Source organism: Aspergillus multicolor, assembly GCF_047715735.1.
Source record: "Aspergillus multicolor strain CBS 133.54 unplaced genomic scaffold BDW74scaffold_55, whole genome shotgun sequence".
NCBI classification, from domain to species: Eukaryota; Fungi; Ascomycota; class Eurotiomycetes; order Eurotiales; family Aspergillaceae; genus Aspergillus; species Aspergillus multicolor.
In genome coordinates this window covers 1-18,639 of record NW_027396006.1, presented here as the reverse complement: position 1 = coordinate 18,639, position 18,639 = coordinate 1, and the positions used below count along the sequence as shown (strand labels likewise).

Below are 18,639 nucleotides of genomic sequence, written 5' to 3'. Positions count from 1 at the left end.
CTGAAGATTAGAATGTTCTACTAAGTAAATTGCAGGAGCGCTATACATTCACAAATGGTGTAGGGCACCCCCACCATACCATAACGAAAAACCTTCCATACTCACCCATGCACCCCCTCCCTCCCCACCGACCCCCTCTGCTTACCCCCATCCCCATCATCAAACGCCCAATGGCGCTTCCTCACAGCCTCAACCGGATCAACCCCCACAAGCCTCCACATAACATCCCGCCAAACCCTCATGCACCGCGGCTGCGCCAGCACGTCAATCTGCGCATCGATCGCCTGCCGCCAGATAGGCCGTAGCGGCTCGAGCAGAATCTTTTCATTCCACTCATCCATCCCCTTCCTATGCAGCAGATAACACTCCCGCAGATCCATCAGCCACTCGCTCCAGATCATCCGCGCGCCGGGGCGCTTGCAGTCGCGCATGCCGAGGTGGATTAATATCAAGGCGAGATACATGGGCGAGGGGATAAGGGCACTATCCAGGTGTGAGGAGAAATTCCCGCCTCGAGACTCCGTAGGATCAGGGCCGACAAGATTCGCATACATAAAGCGGCCGTGACTCTTAACCCGCCCTACACGGCCAGGACGAATTTGAGGCGGACCGAGCGGACATATATCGCACTGCGGCGGAAGAAAATCACTCGCGCGGTAGAGACTTATCACCGTGCCGAGGGGGTCATTGGAATCCTTGTGCCCGTGCACATGGCACGCCGGGAAGTTGTGGAACGTGCTATAGTCGTCACCGGACTCGCGGCGGAAGCGGATTTCCTCGACGGCTGGGCAGAACCCCGCGTCCCAGTCTACGCGCGTGCAGGTTTCGTGCCCGGCGGCGAGGAGGGCGTCGAAGGCGGGGTTTATGTTCGTGTCGTCCAGCAGGAATTTGTAGTCGGTGCGCCGGGCGGGGATGTCGGAGCCGTAGGTTCGGAGAAGGTGTTCGCCCCAGAGGAGGGCGCCGATGTTGGACGCGGCGAGGGTTTCGGTTACGGTGTGGATCAGGGTTTGGGATGTGTTGGTGGATGGCATTGTTGGTTTGGCCTCAGACAGCCTTAAGGTAAGTAAACAACAAATGGGGTATTGGGACCGCGAGGTCAAAGTTACTGCAAATGGATGCTGTGTCTGAAGAGTTGAATGAACCTGAAGCTGCACAGATTGTATTCAGTTGGTGAGGTGATCTGGGTTCTTAATACAGGTTACGAGCTTTGTTTCCAAAGCATTGTCCTTATAACAAAGCAAGTCTTAGAGAAGAGGGACCGGGATTAGGAATTGAAGGCTGTTGAAGCCCTTTGTCAGTCTCATTCAATGCATTGTTCGAGCCCACCTTGAGCTGATCTCATCTGTCAGAGACAGCTTGGATGCTGTCTTGATATCCCACAACGCATACACCTATACTATTATTCCTTGCATCACCCGTAGCTAAAATGATAACTCCCGCTGAAAGGACCAACAAACCCAGCCAACATCCTATGCACACCCTAAACAACCTTATCATCATCATCCCCAAGAATAATCCCCTCAACAACCCCCCTTTCCCCACTCCTCTCAACAAGACTCCTAAAAACACCCCCTTGAATACCCAATAACTCCCTCGGACTCCCCCACTCCGCGACCCTCCCCGCATCAAGAACAAGAATCTTATCGAAATCCGCAATCGTACTCAGTCGATGCGCAATAACAAGCAAACTTGAGTCAGAACGCCCGAATTCACACCGGATAGATCGTTGAATCAGTGCGTCGGTCTCCATGTCCACGGCAGATGTTGCTTCGTCGAGAACCATGATCTTCGGCCGCGTGAGGATTGCGCGTGCTAGGCAGAGGAGTTGGCGCTGTCCGTGAGACAGATTCCCACCGTTCGTTGTTATCGGCGAAGAGAGCGAGGCGAAGAAGCCGGTTGGCTTGGCTTTTGATAAAGTCGAGGATGTGGTGAGGGTTGTACTTGCGCTTAGTGGTTCTGCAGAGCTCGTCGTAGGGCTCTGACTTCTATCAGACGGAGACTGTGAACCAGAGACCGTCCTCGAAGCAGACGCAGAAACGGAAGCAAGCGTGCTCGTATCCTCAAACCTAAGCAAATGCACTCTTTCCAGCGCATTAAAGAGCTCTAGATCAGAGTGCTCCCCAAACGGATCCAGATTCGAACGAATCGTGCCGGAGAACAAAACCGGATCCTGTGGGATAATTGCCAGTCGACTCCGCAGCTCACTGAGCTTAACATGCCCGATATCCAGCCCATCGACCACAATCCGCCCATGTCGTGCTTCAAGGAACCGGAATAGTGCAAGCGTAAGCGAGGACTTCCCCGCCCCGGTGCGCCCAACAACCCCAACGCGCTGATTGTTTTGCACGCTGAAATTCACGCCATTCAGAACAGGGGGAAGATCAGGCGCATAGCTCACCTCCAAATCCTCCACCTCGATTCTTCCCTTACTTGGCCAGACAGCGGGCGGCGTATACCCACCCTCATCCTCCGTCTCAATGTTAGCATACTCCAGCACGCGCTCGGTGGCATTCATATCAATCTCAACGTTTGCATAGAATCGTAACCCCATGGCGACTGCATAGTTATACTGCAGCGCAAAGCTCATTGCAAAGCCGGCGATTGCCGCTGAGACGCCGGGCATATACACTACCAGTGCGGCGGTGAGTGTGCTGAAGAGCGCACCGACGAGCGCCATCCAGAAGCCTAGCCATCGATTAAAGAGCCAGAGGTACCAGGAAGCTTGAGCGTGTCGCGTGATGAGATTGTGCATGTCGGTGAGATATACTTCAGTCTTTGCGAAGGCACGGATTGTAGAGAGGCCGGAGAGGGAGGAGCCAAATTTCTCCATTACGGGGGACTTGGCGGTGCTTTCTAGCCTCTTTATTTCGCGAACGCCGGCGAGGTAGGCGTTGCAGAGTCGGGTGCAAAGAGCTAACAGAATGCAGGCGAGGAGAAGCAGGATCGGGGAGACGGTTACGCCCGCCACCAGGATACCCATGAGTTCGAGCGCTTTGTAGACGGCGTGCCCGATATCGTAGCCGAGTCGCCAGTCAAGCAGATAAATGTCGGAGGTGAAGCGGTTGAGGATGCGGCCTAGGGGCACGGTGTCGAGCCAGCGGAGGGGGGCGCGCAGGATTGTACCCAGTAGATCGTTGAAGAGGGCGCGCGAGGAGGAGATGAAGGCTAAGGCGAGGGCGAGGCAGCGGAGGGTCCCGATTAGAGAGGCGACGAGGGAGATGGCGATGTAGATTGCCAGGTAGAATATCGTGTCGTGCTGGCTGCTTGTGTCTTTGTCATTGTTCGGGGTGGACTTGGAGGTCCACAGGCTTACCCACCAGGACTGTTGTTGTTAGCATTATATTCAAGGAAAAGGAGGATAAAGACATACCCTGCCTACAAGCAAGGCCATAAAGGCGGCATATGCGAGAAACGCAAGTACCCACCACCAGACCTTCCCACCACGATTCAAGTACGCAGCATACACCTCCATCGAGATCGCCCCTGTCCCACGCTTCTCCTCCTGATTGAACTTTGGTATCGTCCGCGCACTAAACGCCGACGAACGCCGTCCAGCACTGGCAGCAGACGAGCGTTTCCTTTTGGGAAGCTCCTGCAGCGTTGCTACGTTCGTTTCCTTGCTGACTTCCACCTTACCCACCAAATCTGTCAGTTCGCCCGTGGCATTGAGCTCATCCACAGTCCCCGCATGCGTCACGAAGCCGTTCTCCAGCAGAACACAGTAATCTGTGCGTGGGAGACACAGCCCAACATGGTGTGTAACCAGGATCCTCGTTCGTCCCTGCCCAAGTTCACCCGTAAGCGCATGCTCATAGACATGCCGTCCCGTTTCCGCATCCAGGGCCGAGAAGATATCATCCATGACCAAAATCCCGGCTCTTGAATATAGCGCTCTCGCAAAAGAGATGCGCCACCTCTGCCCGCCGCTAAGATTTATCCCGTTTGCGCCGATATCAGTCAAATCACCGTCCGGCAGCATCGTCATATCCTTCTCCAACCCCGAAGCGAAAATCGTCTTTCTATACCGCTGCCGGTCGTATGGGAGTCCGAAGAGGACGTTCTCTTTGATACTCGCGTTCTCCATCCAGGGATTCTGCGCGACATATGCGATTGCGCTGTTAAGTATCCAGTTCTCGCGGAGGGCTAGGTGGTCGAAGCGTTGACTTGCCGGCGGTGCCCTTGGGACTTTCACGGACCCGCTTAAGATGTCACATTCGCCTAGTATCGAGGCGAGCAGGAGAGATTTGCCAGACCCGGTTTTGCCGGCGATGACGGAAAGGCCTCTGGGTGGGAATGTTAGGGTTAGGTGGCGGAGGGCAAAGCGGGTGGTGTCGGTTGGGGGATCCCAGTTGTTCTCGGCGGTTTCTTCGGTGTCGGAGGGCCAGGCGACCGTTGCGCCTTTGAACGTGATGCTTGAGACATCTGCCGTGTTTGAGAGCTTCTCGGCAGATGAGAGGAACGTGTCAATTCGGTCTGCGCTGACTTTTGCTTCCATAGCCTTAGAGAAGAGATCCGGTAGACTGGCGAGAGATGACTCCAGCGAGCCGAAGATGCTCAGCGCTGTAAAGGCCACAGAGGGTGAGAGGTCTCCTCTTGTCAAGGCATAAACCGTCAGCGAGATTGCTGAAAGTAATAACGGCCCCATGATCCACACAGACACCATCCCTGTGGTATACACCGACGTCCGCCAGAGCAGACTGAGCTCCGTCTTGCGCTTCTCCTTGATGCGATCCTGCCATTGCTGCTCGAGGGCTCCGAACTTGATCTGTCGTATCCCCTGCAGGACCTCCGTGACGGCGCTCGTCCGCTTGTCGCTGGCTTTCATAAATTCTTCTTGTGCGACCGCGTATCGTTTGGTTAACCATGAGTTGAAAGGGGCCAACAAGACTGCGCCGCCAATTCCAGCAAGAAGACTTGGCCATCCAATCAGTCGCACGAGGAAGCCCCCCGCGATGGTTAACCGTAAGACACAGGACGGGATGAGATAACTGAAGGTAACAAAATCCGCAATGCGCTTTGCGTCGACAGCCGCCAGGTTAATGATGCTCTGTCGATTACGCTCCTGTTCCTCGCCTTCCCCTTCGTCATGCTCATCATCGCAATCCTCATGATCATGGGACTTTGTCTTTGGCGAACTAACATCCTTACACCTCATCGCCTTCGCAAAAACTAACCCAGACAAGCCTTCATAAATCGGCACCCACAGATCCGAGTATATCAGCCACCAAAGCCAGGACTCAATACTCGACGAGAGGGCTAGTAGAAGTCCCAGTCCACCAACCCACATCCAAGCCACAGTTCCATTCGTCTCGAAAACCGCGCGATCCTCCAGAGACTTGAGGATCTTATACAGCGCCACCTGCGGCCCAAAGCCAATCACACACACAACAAGACTCATAAGCCCCTGCAGAATCAAAGCCCTTGCGTGCCGCTTCATCAGCGCAACCCATAGCTTCCGGCCCGCTTGAAACTGCTGCAATTTGAAATGCACCATCTCTGCGCGCGCAGCGAAGGGCAGTTTTGGGAGATCGTCGATTCCCAGTGTTTTGTGTTTCGCCGCGAAGTTGAGCAGCGTCGTCGCCCAACCGTACGTGAAGCGGCTGTAGGCGCTGGCGGTGAGTTCTTGGTCGACGACTTGGCCTTCGAAGTAGACGTTTGGTCGGCGGGGGATCAGGATTGATGTTGTTGTGCGGAGGGTTGATAGAGCGAGTTGTGTGGCGAGGAGGGATGTGCAGGCGCGGTTTATGGTGACGTTTCGTCCAGCGCTCCAGAAAATGGCGGTTTGCGTTATGAGAACGAGGAGTGAGAGTAAAGAGGACCAGAATGAGGCGATTCCGAGAGAGTAGCGCTTTATGCAGGACGTTTCAGTGAGAATGGAGATTGGTTGGATCGTCATTGACATCTGCTGCCGTTAGAAATCACCTCTACCCCCAACCGGAAGGAGCGATCAAGATTAGAGGTACTCACCCATCCCACCATCTGTATCCACGAAACACCGGCAAGATGCCTCCCTCTTCTTCTAGCACACGTAACAACAACCGCCTGCGCCAACGAAACCCCAAACCCAGCTATCGAAAGCATGGCAATAGCCCAGCCCTGCCATCTATGCGCCTTCTCGAACTCGGCGATGGAGTGCTCGGTTGCTTCGCCGTCTTCGTCGATGTATCCCGATTGATCTAACGTCGTTTCGTACTCATCGTCTAACGGAAGTCGAATCGCACCTCCCGCTTGCTTGCCCCTCGTATACGAGACAACACATCTCAGCGCCGAAAGCCGAACGCTAAACCCCAGAATCCCACAAAGCCCGAGGACGCCGATCGCGATTGCCCAATTTTCTGCTGATGCCGACGCCATGCTAGCTCATATCAAACAAACCCAACCCAAGCTACCAACTGAACCGACTGAACCGAACGAACCGAACAGTTGGCATCCACGGCTGGCGAAGTGGCGTACCCTAAATTAAAGTGGAGGGCGGGACAAAGATGTAAGAAGCTTAATCCAGAAATTCGAAAGCCAGGAAAAAAGCCAGCCTACACATTCACCTCCTTCAAGCCAGAACCAAGGTTGCACATTCCAGTCATGTTCCTGACTACGCCTGCATTCCGGCCGTTGAAAAAGTCCTGCTGAGCGGGCCACGCGGTGGGCTGTGGATGGTTACCAGGATGCCTGTATTGAAGGCTGATTGGTGCTTGGCGCTTGGCGGGTAAGAGAGCAGCGAATGGGAGGAAGGGGATATAGTATGCCAAGAATGGGCCTTGTTTTGTATGGTAAGCCCAGAGCAGGGGGCGCTGCGCTAGGGATGAAGGATGGGAGGGCGATAGGCTTATGGTTCCTGAAGAACCATAACGGTTGACAAACAAAACAGGGTTGAATTATAACTAGCTATCTATGGTATCTATGGCGGTGGAATGGTTCGTGCTGATCAGCTGCGCACCGGCCTCACTCACTCGGGGTTGTAGCCGTTGAGTAACCCGGTCCTGCCGGCGGCCGAGGGACAGAGTAGCTTGATGTCAAGATGATCTAGTCAAGAGATTAATAGAGATAAATCTGGATTGGTAAGATGTGTCCGATTGGCTGTATGCAATTTATACCGCGTAGCTCGGTCATATTCTCCATGGCGGAGCACTGACGTTGCGTTTTTGTCCTCCTGGGACGTCACACAAAGCTCAAAAATATATTTCTGCTCGCACGAGCCTCTCCATCAGCACTGTCATCCGCTACAGAGCTACCTTTGCGGTCGCCTGCTAATTCCAATGAGTCTAAAAATAAAGGCTTTAGTTCACCGTGAGTATACATCGATCTCAAATACCACTTTTTGTCCAAGCCCGTACCAGTTCGCCCATGGGGATAGCATCTATCGATATGTATTCGCGCCCAGGCATCACCTGCTCGGCGAAGTGCCACATACCCTGGCCTATCGTGACGCAATGACCATGATTGGTCAGTCTAAGTAGTCACCAAAGTATAGTTCACTTAACTTACTAGAATTTTGTTGGTAATAGAAGACAATCATTGTAACAGGGTGTTGTACCTACTCGGGTGAATAGGAGCTTAAGCTTCAGGCTGGACAACCCATCATATCACCCTTTCCTGGAAGTATACAGGGGCATGAGCCAGATCAATCAAGAAACCTATCTCCTCACTATTTAACGTTGAAATTGTGCGTTTTTGGCATAGGTTTTATGTATGTGTTCAGTGTTTCCTCATCAAGGACATTGAGCGACGTTACTTAGGTACAGTTAATATACCTCCCGTGGCAGGGGAATATGGTATGTTGGTCAGGTCCAGCCTGAGACAATGATCAAGATTCTGTCTGCCAACCCTCAAATCGAGCAAAACTTGCAATTTTGAGCAGTCTGGTCACTGTTTTAGAGTTCATATATTCAAGACAGACAACGCTTTTCTGCGCTAGGGCGATGAACTCGCTATCTAGGTATACTAGAACCCTCTATGCTATTTTATGAAATATCACTCTACATTCAACCTCATGGAAGAGATTTATGTCTCGTGGAGAGCGGTGACTTTTCAAGCTTGGGCTACGGAGGATATCTAAGTGAGGTCATAATCAAATCAAGCCATAGAACCATGTATAGAGCGGAGAAAGATAGCTTGGAGTCTCGCATGAACAACTCATCACCTTCGCTTGACATACACTTTACTTCGCATTGTGCTGGATGCACTCGGATATAGATGGCTTCGGAAGAGAGGCACACGGTATGCGAGTACTTTTGAGTCCTTGCCTAGGGTTTGCGCGTAAATTCTGGTTCGGGATCAGTCCCGAGCGAGGACCTGCGCCGAGAGGTAGTTCATCGCGTTGAGGCAACGCAACTTGAACCGTCCATCCATGGAAAATGCCTTGGCTGTATGCGGGTTAGACAACAACGCCCCAAAGCGGACATTCCATTCAACTTGGCACTGAAAGACAGACGAGACAGCTAAGCAGAGCATTTACGGTACGTACTACGTAGAGTTGACGAGATACGTGGGGAAACTATCACCAGTGCCATGAAGGCCTCGCCTCAGATGGCAAATATTTCATTTCAGGCCCGCCCAAGAGGTAGCCACTCGTTAAGAAGTCGAATACTTGCTTTTTCCTGCGTCATGCAACGAGGCAATGAGCTGACTCTAAATGGTTGAGTACTGGACGCTACCGAAGTGTTCTAGAAACAATCTCGATCCTGAGTTCGCCGTTCATGTCGGACATGCCGTAGCTGGATCTCACCACCCCTGCAAGGTCAACGAATGTCGCGCCGCCAGATGTGCACGATCTGCCCAGAACGAGCAAGATCGCAACCCCACCAAGCAGGCTGAGCAGGTAAAGTAACTTTAAGCGGGAAAGATCACCGACTTGGGTGTGGGTACGCCGCGGGAATCGCCAGAATCTGCATGGAAACCGCCCGACGTGCATGCATGCGAGACAGACGCAGGGATAGATGATAAATGGCCACGCGACCGCAGGAAGAATTCCGGAACATTATTGTGAGAGAAAGTACGCGAGCTCTTGCGTCCTGTCGAGAGGAAAGTTCCCACACGTGTAGCATGTTGTGGTACGTGGATGGCTTGGAAAGAAAACTCTGCCTCTCGGCGATAACTCGAACAAGAACAATTGGATAGGATAAAGGTTGCAACCACCCCCACGTGTGTGTCAGACTCTCAACACGAGCCGCCACCTGATGCAAGAGGTTTGTGGTGTTCAATCGGGGACGAGGTCGAGTGCCCAGATGCCGAGAAGGAGTTAGGGCTCGCCAAGAGGGTTGGCACGGCCACCCAGAGAATACACCCAATGAACAGCCCAGTCACCTCTCGTCTGAGAATAAACGTGGGCCACAAGCTCAGGAACGTGCTCGACAGTTCCACGTCATTGGGTGACCAGCCGCGTCCTCGCCAAGTCCGCTCCTCTGGGATGCTCTTGGCCTGCGCTGCCTCTGGAGCAGTCTCTGAGCCAATGCCTGCCGTCTCGAGCTTCACGTTCTGCGCGTCCGAGATGAAATCTGCCGGGCGCCCCTTGGCGAGTATTGTCTGAGTCGTTTGTTGCCTCGCGAGCACAAGTCCGATCGGGGCAGGTGCGTATTTAATGCTCCTGCGTCCGCTCGAGGGCTCTCTCACCTGCACCACACTTGTCGGCTCAGGCCTCTCTTCCCACTAAAGTCTTCTTGACATTGAAGCTCTCGTTGCAGGCTCAGCAGTCAAGATGCCTCACCCTCTTACCGCCAAGTATGACTGGATCCTGGCCATCACCTCGATGGCCTTTGTCTTCAGTTGTGCCAGTAACGGTGCCAACGATGTCGCCAACGCCTACGCCACCTCGGTCGCTGCTCGCACCCTCAAGATGTGGCACGTTGGTATCCTCGCCGTGATCACCGAGTTCATTGGTGCCGTGGCCCTCGGCGACCGCGTCACCGACACCATCAAGTCCGGCATCATCACCCCGGACCGCTTCATCGGTAACCCCGGTACCTACATGCTGGCCATGGGTTGTGCCGAGGTTGGCTCCGCTGCCTGGCTCACCACCGCGACCTTCCTCGGCTGGCCTGTGTCCACAACGCAGAGTATCATTGGTGCCCTGGTCGGAGTCGGCTTCGCAACCCAAGCCGACATCAGCTGGAAATGGACGAAAGGCAGTGTCTCCCAAACCGCTGCGTCCTGGGGAGTCTCGCCCGCCATCGCCTGCGCCTTTTCCGCCATCATCTTCGGAACCCTCAAGTACTCCGTCCTCGAGCGCGACGACCCCTTCAAGTGGGCTCTTCGCCTCATCCCCTGGTACATCGCCCTGACCGGTGGCATCCTCGCCCTCTTCATCACCATCGAAGCCCCTACCGCCCCCTCCCTCGAAGAATTCGGCGCCGGCAAGGCCACCGGTATCGTGCTCGGCTGCTTCTTCGGCTGCCTCTTCATCGGCTACGTGTTCTTCATGCCCTACTTCCACCGCCGCCTCGTCAAGCGCGACGCCCGCGTCCGCTTCTACCACATCCCGCTCGGCCCCCTCCTCTGGACCGAGAACCCCCCGCTGTACTACCCCCGCAAAGGCGAGTGGTCAATAACAAACCACTACGAAGACGCGTACGGCGTCGTCCGCGCCGGCGGACACGAAACCCACCCAGGCGCCACCGCAACCGCGACAGGCATCCTCCCCCCAAGCGCTGAGAACAAGGAAGCAAAAGACACAGACGTCGAGCGTGACCCCGCCTCCCTAGCCCCAAGCCCCGAAATCCAGCCCAAGAACCGCCTCATCGAGCCGCACGATCGCTTCCTCGACCCCGTCCGCGACCTCTCCTGGACGAACCCGCGCAAATGGGCCGGGTACATCAAATTCGGCCTCCTGCAGGGCGTGACCCGCGACGTGATCACGCACGACTCCCAAGCCCTCCGCGACATCCACGCGCGCGCCCGCCGCTACGACGACCGCGTCGAGCACATGTGGACGTATTGCCAAGTCATCTCCGCCATGATGATGAGTATCGCGCACGGATCAAACGACGTCGCGAACGCGGTGGGTCCGTGGGCGGGCAGCTACCACACCTTCAACTCCGGGGAGGTCGAGACGGAGGCCAGCACGCCGGTGTGGTTCCTTGTCATCGCGGGTCTGCTGCTCGGTGGCGGGTTCTGGTTCTACGGGTACCATATCATGAGGGCGCTTGGGAACAAGATCACGCAGATGAGTCCGACGCGGGGGTTTGCGACGGAGCTTGGGGCGGCTACGACTGTGTTGCTGGCGAGTCGTTTGGGCTTGCCGGTTTCCACGACGCAGTGTCTCACTGGTGCGGCGATTGGGGTTGCGCTGATGAACTATGATCTTGCGGCGATTAACTGGAGACAGATTGCGTTTATTTTTATGGGCTGGGTATTGACACTGCCTTGTGCTGGGTTGATTTCGGGGTTGATTTGTGTGATGGCCTTGAATGCGCCGCATTTTTAGGCTGATTTACTTAGCTGTTGGAAGGTTTCTTTTGTGTGGACTTGATCGGAGAGGTTGGGATGTTAGACTATATCCGTTAATATGATTGCCTTTATTAGTCCTTTGACAGATCCATGACCCTTCAGGTTTCTCTCGTATGGTATGGTGGTTTCTGACGCTTGCACGCTTGGACTGGGACATAACTACCATAGCTGGTCACCTGCGCCTGCGGCTCCTGGTACCTGCCTTGAGATACCTAATGGCTTGAGAATGACGGGTGCCGTCGACTTCGGTCGTTCGCTCCTTCCTCGGTATTGTCTGTCCATGCAGGCGGGCGGTCCGGTGCCCCCGGGCTGTCGGGACAAAAAGTTTTCTCATCCTCAAGACTCATCTATCAACTTTTCACAGCGGATTTCCTGACCTTGCGACCGCATTACTTATACTTCCTCCCGTGCCCTCGTTGTTGACATTCGTCTGGATTCGTTGTCGCTTTCTGCGCTAATTTTCCCTGTTAAGACCTGACTACTCAATGGACATTCGGCTTTTGCTAAACGCGATATAATCTCACAACTCTGTCATATCCTTGACAGGTTTGATCTCGTTATGCTGTTGTTCTCTCAAAGTTCATCGGGGCAGTCATTGTTTCGCCTAAGCCATCAACGAAACCGGCTTCAAGACATTATAAATCCCCATCCGCCTCACGTACCGTTCGTGCTCCAATCTCGCATCCTAGGATGTGGCTCCGGCTATGGAACAGACTACATCGATGAGTCTTTTCCTGTCTGGGAGCGATACGTAGCATAGGTGTAGTAAGCAGCGTCTTAGAGGTGAGGCTGTGCACCACCTGCATACGTACAGCCACAATCCGCAGCCTTGCGAGTTTCGATCTTCTTAAGCCCGTCTGACAGCCTCGTAACCCGCATCAATCCTCCTTCCATCATTCTACCGAGACGACAAAGAGATCCACTACGACGCTAAAATGGCCGAGGCATTTGGCGTCGTCGCGAGCGCGATCAGCATCCTCACCCTGCTGGAACACATCATCGACAGCATCGAGAAGCTCAAGGCTCTTCGCACCTTCATCAAGTCCATACCCCACGAGTTGGCAGATTTGATCGAGGAAATCGAAATCGTCCAGGGTGTTTTGCAGACTCTGACGCCGGATATGTTCGATTTCATGAATATCTCTCTTACCCAGCGCCGGCTTTCTACATTTCGGAGCGACCTGGAGGTTCTGATTTGCGAAATCGAGAAATATCGCGTCGCTGCGACCGTGCGGAGAATCGGGATAGTGAAGCTCGCCCTGAAGAAAGATGAGATTCGGGCGCAGAGGCAGAATCTGGATAATATCAAAGGAACACTACTGCTCCTTCAGCAGGCGTACTGCAGGTAAAACTGCCAACTGAAGCAATAGATTACTTGAGGCTTATGCTTATCGTTTTACAGTGCTTCGCTACGGGAGTTGGGGTCTATAATTCGCAACCAGAAGCGCCAGACAGGCCAGTTGGAGACGGGAGAGCTGCACGAGCGCAAGTAGGAGCCATTATCTTCTTGGAAGAAGTTTCTTGAGACTAAACGGTACACAGTGATCAATTAACCGGTCGGCCAAGGAAGAATAGAGCACAGACTCTACGTCAGCAGACTTGGAAGCTCAAGTTTCGCACTCCTTTGGTAGTGATTGACAAATCCTGGGACTTCCAGTTCAGGCGCCTCTATTCTGGCTGGACATTTAGCTTTCGGACATTGAATGTCGTGCGACACAACGCTCCCATATGGAACGCTTGTTGGAGTGGCAACGTTGAAGAAGTTCAAAGACTCTTTTCAGCTGGCTTGGCAACCCCATTCGATTGTGACGACGTGGGAAGGAGTATATTAGGGGTAGGTCCAACCAAATCTACCCTACCATAGGTAGTCTATACTCATTAGCTACAGGTCGCCGCCTACTTCCACCAACTTGAAGTATGCCATCTGCTTTTGGAGAATGGAGCCGATCCAGACCATGTAACCACCATGGGTTGGTGAGTTTCGCTCGCACCAGGAATTACTTTCGTTTGCTCATAATAGGCAGGACCATACTGCGATTCTATAACGCCGGCTACTACAAGCGCTTTAGTGAGGGAGACTTTGCGGACGCCGTATCACCAAATGATTTATGTTGGCTGCGGGCCTTGATTGACGCCTCAAAGGATTGTTACGATCCGTTTGAAGACCTCGGACGTCAGGAAGATAACTGGGAGATAGGCTTCCATGGAACACCCGAGATCCTCACTTTCATGCAGCAACATACCTTTGATGACTATGCCAATTTACCCCTTGACCTGCGCTTCAAAAGAGCCATGGCTCTCAATACAACGACTGCAACACCGTCCATGATGAAAATTGCCCTCGGGGGAGACATCGAACCGGATGTCTTTGATCTGAAGGATACTTACAACAAGACCCTTCTACATAAGATCATTGAATGCATGGGGGAGAACTATGGCCTCGAGAGAGAAGATCACGCACTGGAATGGCGACCACTCTTCTCAAACGCCATTGCAGCTTGCCCAGACGTAAACGAACAATGGTCCTGTTATGACGGCACAAAAGAAACTCTATTGCTGAAGTTCCTGCACAACTACGTTTGGAACTGCAAAGCAATTCGCCGACGATGCTACGACTTCAATCCAATCCTTCGACAATGGGCTACCGAACTCAAGCTTGCCGGTATTGACCTTGAAGCTTACGGTGCGGCGGAGCAGATCGTGCATAAAACCGAACCGCTGCTCGATCTAGAGCTGCGTGTCCATAGCGTTTCATGCCCTTGGTGGACTGGTGGCATGGAACTACCATTTCGGATCTTTAAGATAGCGTTCGGCCCTGAGCCAGAGGACTGGCGGATTTGGGTGACGAACCTGATTGATGAGCTGGTAGGGGAGTTTTGGGAGATGGTCGAGCGGGAGGGGAGGGTTATGCCGGGGACTTGGTTTGACTGATCCATTGAATATACCTTATACATTTGTCTCTAGCGTCAGTTGCTTAGCGTTGCATAGTGTAGCGTGGGACATGGTGTTGGAATGCTGAGTATCTTGGAATTTTTCTGCTCGCTCTGTTTACTCTGTACTTATTCAAAGCCATCCGTCAGGTACACATCAGAGCTTTCACACAATACTCGTTCTTTCCACCGCCGTCATTTACATATGACCTTTGTTGACTCTGGAAAGTAGTGGGTACGTCATCTACCTATCTAGCTCATGGCTATACCTAGGTATGGAATGATAGTCCTAAAGCAGCAGCGCCTTTTCGGGATTACATTCCGTTGAAGATGTTGAATTAATCGGTTTTACCGATCCTCATAGCGTTACAAGTCTTTGTCTGCGGACGAGCAGCCCGGGATGCTGGAATCTCCCAACATTGCTACTTGATACTGTTATAAGTGTGTCTCGATCCATTCCAACATTTAGGTCATTTCCTCTGTGATTCCCATCTCATTATTCTGCTGAAAAAGCCCTGGCTGAGAGCTAGTCCTGATGCGGCAGATCTCTGCCTTTGTCTCGAACCCACTACCACTGCAGTACCCATCCCACTTGCAGCCTCACAGTGCCCAGACTGGTTTGGGTTGCCGCTCTGTGTAGCCTTGCTCACCGCTCCTGTGCACTCTGATTGATAATAAGAGGGTGGTGCTGTTACGTATGTCCTCGTAGGACTTCTGCCGCTGTGCATTCTTTTTTCAAAATGTTCTGGTAAGTAATACTAGCTAGGATACTGCTTATCACCACGCAAAACCTGAATGCAGCCCTGACATGACGCAGCTATGCCGATCCCCCCATCGAGCGTTCCATCGTGCAAGGGGCACCCGATATCCTGAAAATGGGGTCAAAGTTCCAAGGTTCAACCTGGGGAAAGTGCAAGCCCGAGCGGCATGCAGGTGATGACTTAGGAAGACAAAGACAAAGATGATACCGGTATATTCTGCCTCGTTGAAGACGACAGCAAACTCTCTTCATCTAGACAGTCTCTCAGAGACCGATCTACTAAGCGGGCACATCATCTGCCGTATGGGCGATCGGATCGAGCGCGATCTGCAAGGTCAAAACCTGGGCTGATAGCATGGAAATCGAGAGCGATACGCTGGCTTTCGTCAGGACCAACTTCCCGCATACCCCGGTTCCTGAGGTTATCCATGAGTGGGTGGACGAGAAGCTGAACCGGACTTTCTTGATCATGAAGCATATTGAGGGGCGCACGCTTGCGGATGCATGGCCATCGCTTTCGCAAGAGAAGAGAGATGACATAGCGAGTACGGTCGCCGAGTATATCTCACAGCTCACTAGTTTGACTTCGGACCGGTACCAATCACCAACAGGGCGAGGGCTCAGCGAACCGTTCTTGTATGTTGTCGCTGAAGCCTCTCATCCGTCGTGGAAACCTCGGTTGTTGGGGCCGATGTCGTCTTCTTCCTTCCAATTCTATCTGGAAAGAATATCAAAGCCCAACAAACCGCCTGTGACTTCTGATTCCACTTCTACCACAGCGACCTTGGCCCCACGAATATTTTGGTCACGGATGACGGTGTGGTCACGGAATTACTGGACTGGGAGTCCGCTGGCTTCTATCCGAAGTTTTGGATTGCGTTGAAGCCTTATTTGAGTGCAGAATACTACCTCCCGCCGGACATTGAAGATCGTTATGCGTAGGCGGACCTTTTGATTGCTAAGCTCGTTGAAAGGGGGTTTGCGCATGGCTTGTCAAATGTTAAGTGGCATAAAGGCTTGAACACGGAGAATTTCGACACGAGTATGTATCTAGATGGTTGATTCAAGGCACCTGATGTTCCTAGTGGGAATATGCCCTGGTAGAGTCCAGTGAACCTTAATGGTTATGCTGATACCTACAAGAAGCGGTTCACTCAAATCTTCCGACTTGAAAACTATTGGTTCACTCTTATGAGACCACCTGTACCAAGATGATCTATACAATCATACTTTAAGCATGTCATCAGGGCCGAACTTGAGTTGCGGTAGGGTTACATCACCATCCATTCAAGGCCACTACAAATGAACCAACGTCCCCCTAATCCTTTTACCAACTCGTTCAATCGCACAGAAACCATCCGCGCCGAGTACTAGCCATGCCATCTTCTCTCGAGTTCCATTTCACCTGTTCCGAGCCAGTCTAGGTCAACACGGAACAAGGCATCCAGGACATAGTCAACTGTATTGCCGATATGTGAATACTTTTCACAGATCCCCCGCCTCCAGGGTACATAGACGTTCAGGGCAATCCCGTTGACGCGACACGGCACCGTATCTCTGCTGACCGTCCTGGTCGACCGCGGCTGGCGCAACGAGCGCGTGTTCGTCATCGACATGCGAGCGCTTGGAAATGCCGTCTTCTCCACCAAAGGTTAGGCCGGAATGAAACTCAGAGCCATCCTCGAGTCACCGAAGATCCCCAAAGGCTTCTTCGGTGTCCGGCGCGATTGTCACGCTCTGTACGTCCATTACAGGATTGAACTCCAAGGCGTCCGCAACATTCAACTCATGGACAATGCGCTCCGTGGAGATACGGCGGTGCGGAAATACCTCTGGGGTCTGGCTAAAGCCACCAACCAAGCACCCGGCGATGGGATCTGTCAACTCAGCCCCCGCGATCTGCATCAATGGAGCATGGACAAGATCAAGGAGGAAAGAATATGCGACTCCAACCATGGAGGAGGGTGGGAAATGCTCGCTGAGCGGCCGTTGACAAAGCAGCTCATGACGTATTGCGTCGGCGAGGTGCTCTACCTGCCACTGCTATATAAGCACTTCCACGCCGCTGGAGCCGCAACGCTGAACCAAATGGTCGCCGACATGTCGCAGAAGCGCGTACTTGCGTGCCAGAAGGAGAACTATCTGTCGAATGCGCCGGGTCGGGCATTGAGCACTTGGAGTAGCGAGCAGAATAGACAGCCTAATATGATGAATTGGAAGCCAGGCCGTCCTGAATATCTTTCCGCTTCTGGTTCGGAGGAGGAGGATGCGTGGGGTGGCTACGACTACGACTACGACTACGACTATCGTTCGTCTCCTGACCCTGAACGAGATTGGCAGGAGAAGTATTGTGGCAGAAGGCTATACCCTTGGGATGATCCGCAGTCTGAGGATATTGAGCAGTCTACCATTGATAGATGATAACCAGATTGATAGCGCTGTACGATTCTATATATTTCTCCAACGTAGTTAGAATAACTGATGTCCATATGGCGATTCCGATGTAACACTATAGTTGTTCCGTCTGGTGTCTTTACAGATATTCATGAGTACCAACTCTAAGATCAAGTATAGGTTACCTTCCTATTTTATGAAGCCATACCCGGTATACAACAGATCATATGATCTGCGGCTCCTCCTCCGGCCGGTCTGGCCCGTTCCTCGCGGGACGTAGAAATGACGTCACACTTCACCGGTCGGATAAAACCACGTCGCCAACCTCCAATCTTCCCCAGACATCATCCCCCCACCCCAGAACAATCGACAGCAAAATGCCCTGGTCCTTCGTCCTCCCGCAGGCGATCTTCGCCTCGCCCCTCCTCGCAACCCTAACGCCCATCGCAACGGGCTCGACGATGGGGTATCTCGTGAACCGTGCGTCGCCCATCGCCCGTCAACTCACCCCTTCCCAATTCCTCCAAGCGATCTCAAACAAGAAGAAGAAGAAGCTAATTAGTGATTGTACAGGAAAAGGAACAAAACCAAAATACCACACCCTCCGCCAACCCCCCGGGTCCCCACCCCCCTGGCTCTTCCCGCCCGTCTGGACGCTCCTCTACGGATTGACAGGGTACGCCTCCTACCACTTCACAACGCACACCCTGGAGCCCGAGACAACCGTCCTACAAAGTCTATACACCGCGCAGCTGGTTTTCAACCACCTGTGGATGCCGCTGTTCTTCGGGGCTCGGAAGCCGGTTCTCGCGGCGGTGGATATGGTTCTCCTTGGTGGGACGGTTGGGGCGATGATGCGCGAGCTCTTTGTGGCTGATAAGGGCGGGTTCTGGCTCTTTGCGCCGTATGCGGCGTGGCTTTCTTATGCGGCGTATTTGAATTTTGGGGTGGGGTTCTTGAATGGATGGAGGGTTCCGGATGTTGATCCTACGAAGAAGCAATGAGTAAGAATAAGAGTACCTAACGTAATCGGTAAGCGAGCGGGCCATGTAAGCGAGCGGGCCACCTCACGCGTTTTGGCCGCGATTGGAATACTCACCAAATTCAACCATTAAC

The 18,639-nt window shown here is 53.1% G+C and overlaps 7 protein-coding genes across 7 annotated transcripts; 5 read left to right on the top strand and 2 right to left on the bottom strand.

The window, feature by feature from the left end:
* Positions 1-101: 101 nt before the first annotated feature.
* Positions 102-1,031, bottom strand: BDW74DRAFT_184059 (uncharacterized protein; the record flags this gene model as incomplete). The annotated part of the gene is made up of 1 exon (XM_073730693.1): positions 102-1,031. One exon carries the CDS (start codon positions 1,029-1,031, stop codon positions 102-104), a length of 930 nt encoding a protein of 309 aa, XP_073577784.1.
* A 449-nt stretch (positions 1,032-1,480) lies between these two features.
* BDW74DRAFT_184058 (uncharacterized protein) lies at positions 1,481-6,354 on the bottom strand (the record flags this gene model as incomplete). The annotated part of the gene is made up of 3 exons (XM_073730692.1): positions 1,481-3,322; positions 3,371-5,902; positions 5,968-6,354. 3 exons carry the CDS (start codon positions 6,352-6,354, stop codon positions 1,481-1,483), a joined length of 4,761 nt encoding a protein of 1,586 aa, XP_073577783.1.
* Positions 6,355-9,601: 3,247 nt separating this feature from the next.
* On the top strand, positions 9,602-11,516 carry BDW74DRAFT_189535 (inorganic phosphate transporter). The gene has a single exon (XM_073731994.1). The coding sequence runs from the start codon at positions 9,692-9,694 to the stop codon at positions 11,414-11,416; it is 1,725 nt and encodes a 574-aa protein (XP_073577782.1). The 5' UTR covers positions 9,602-9,691; the 3' UTR covers positions 11,417-11,516.
* Positions 11,517-12,374: 858 nt separating this feature from the next.
* Positions 12,375-14,370, top strand: BDW74DRAFT_184056 (uncharacterized protein; the record flags this gene model as incomplete). Its single annotated transcript, XM_073730691.1, has 5 exons — positions 12,375-12,784; positions 12,842-12,928; positions 12,982-13,273; positions 13,328-13,413; positions 13,464-14,370. 5 exons carry the CDS (start codon positions 12,375-12,377, stop codon positions 14,368-14,370), a joined length of 1,782 nt encoding a protein of 593 aa, XP_073577781.1.
* Positions 14,371-15,484: 1,114 nt separating this feature from the next.
* Positions 15,485-16,071, top strand: BDW74DRAFT_184055 (aminoglycoside phosphotransferase family protein; the record flags this gene model as incomplete). The annotated part of the gene is made up of 2 exons (XM_073730690.1): positions 15,485-15,765; positions 15,909-16,071. 2 exons carry the CDS (start codon positions 15,485-15,487, stop codon positions 16,069-16,071), a joined length of 444 nt encoding a protein of 147 aa, XP_073577780.1.
* Positions 16,072-16,791: 720 nt separating this feature from the next.
* Positions 16,792-17,550, top strand: BDW74DRAFT_184054 (uncharacterized protein; the record flags this gene model as incomplete). The annotated part of the gene is made up of 1 exon (XM_073730689.1): positions 16,792-17,550. One exon carries the CDS (start codon positions 16,792-16,794, stop codon positions 17,548-17,550), a length of 759 nt encoding a protein of 252 aa, XP_073577779.1.
* Positions 17,551-17,882: 332 nt separating this feature from the next.
* Positions 17,883-18,639, top strand: BDW74DRAFT_164057 (TspO/MBR family protein). Its single transcript, XM_073726198.1, has 2 exons — positions 17,883-18,003; positions 18,097-18,639. Exons 1-2 carry the CDS (start codon positions 17,901-17,903, stop codon positions 18,525-18,527), a joined length of 534 nt encoding a protein of 177 aa, XP_073577778.1. The 5' UTR covers positions 17,883-17,900; the 3' UTR covers positions 18,528-18,639.

Excerpts from the sequence above, each read along its gene's own strand:
- BDW74DRAFT_164057 (XM_073726198.1), top strand. The coding sequence starts at position 17,901 with ATGCCCTGGTCCTTCGTCCTCCCGCAGGCGATCTTCGCCTCGCCCCTC. Across the intron at positions 18,004-18,096 it reads GATGGGGTATCTCGTGAACC|GAAAAGGAACAAAACCAAAA; the intron begins GTGCGTCGCCCA and ends GTGATTGTACAG.
- BDW74DRAFT_189535 (XM_073731994.1), top strand. The coding sequence starts at position 9,692 with ATGCCTCACCCTCTTACCGCCAAGTATGACTGGATCCTGGCCATCACC.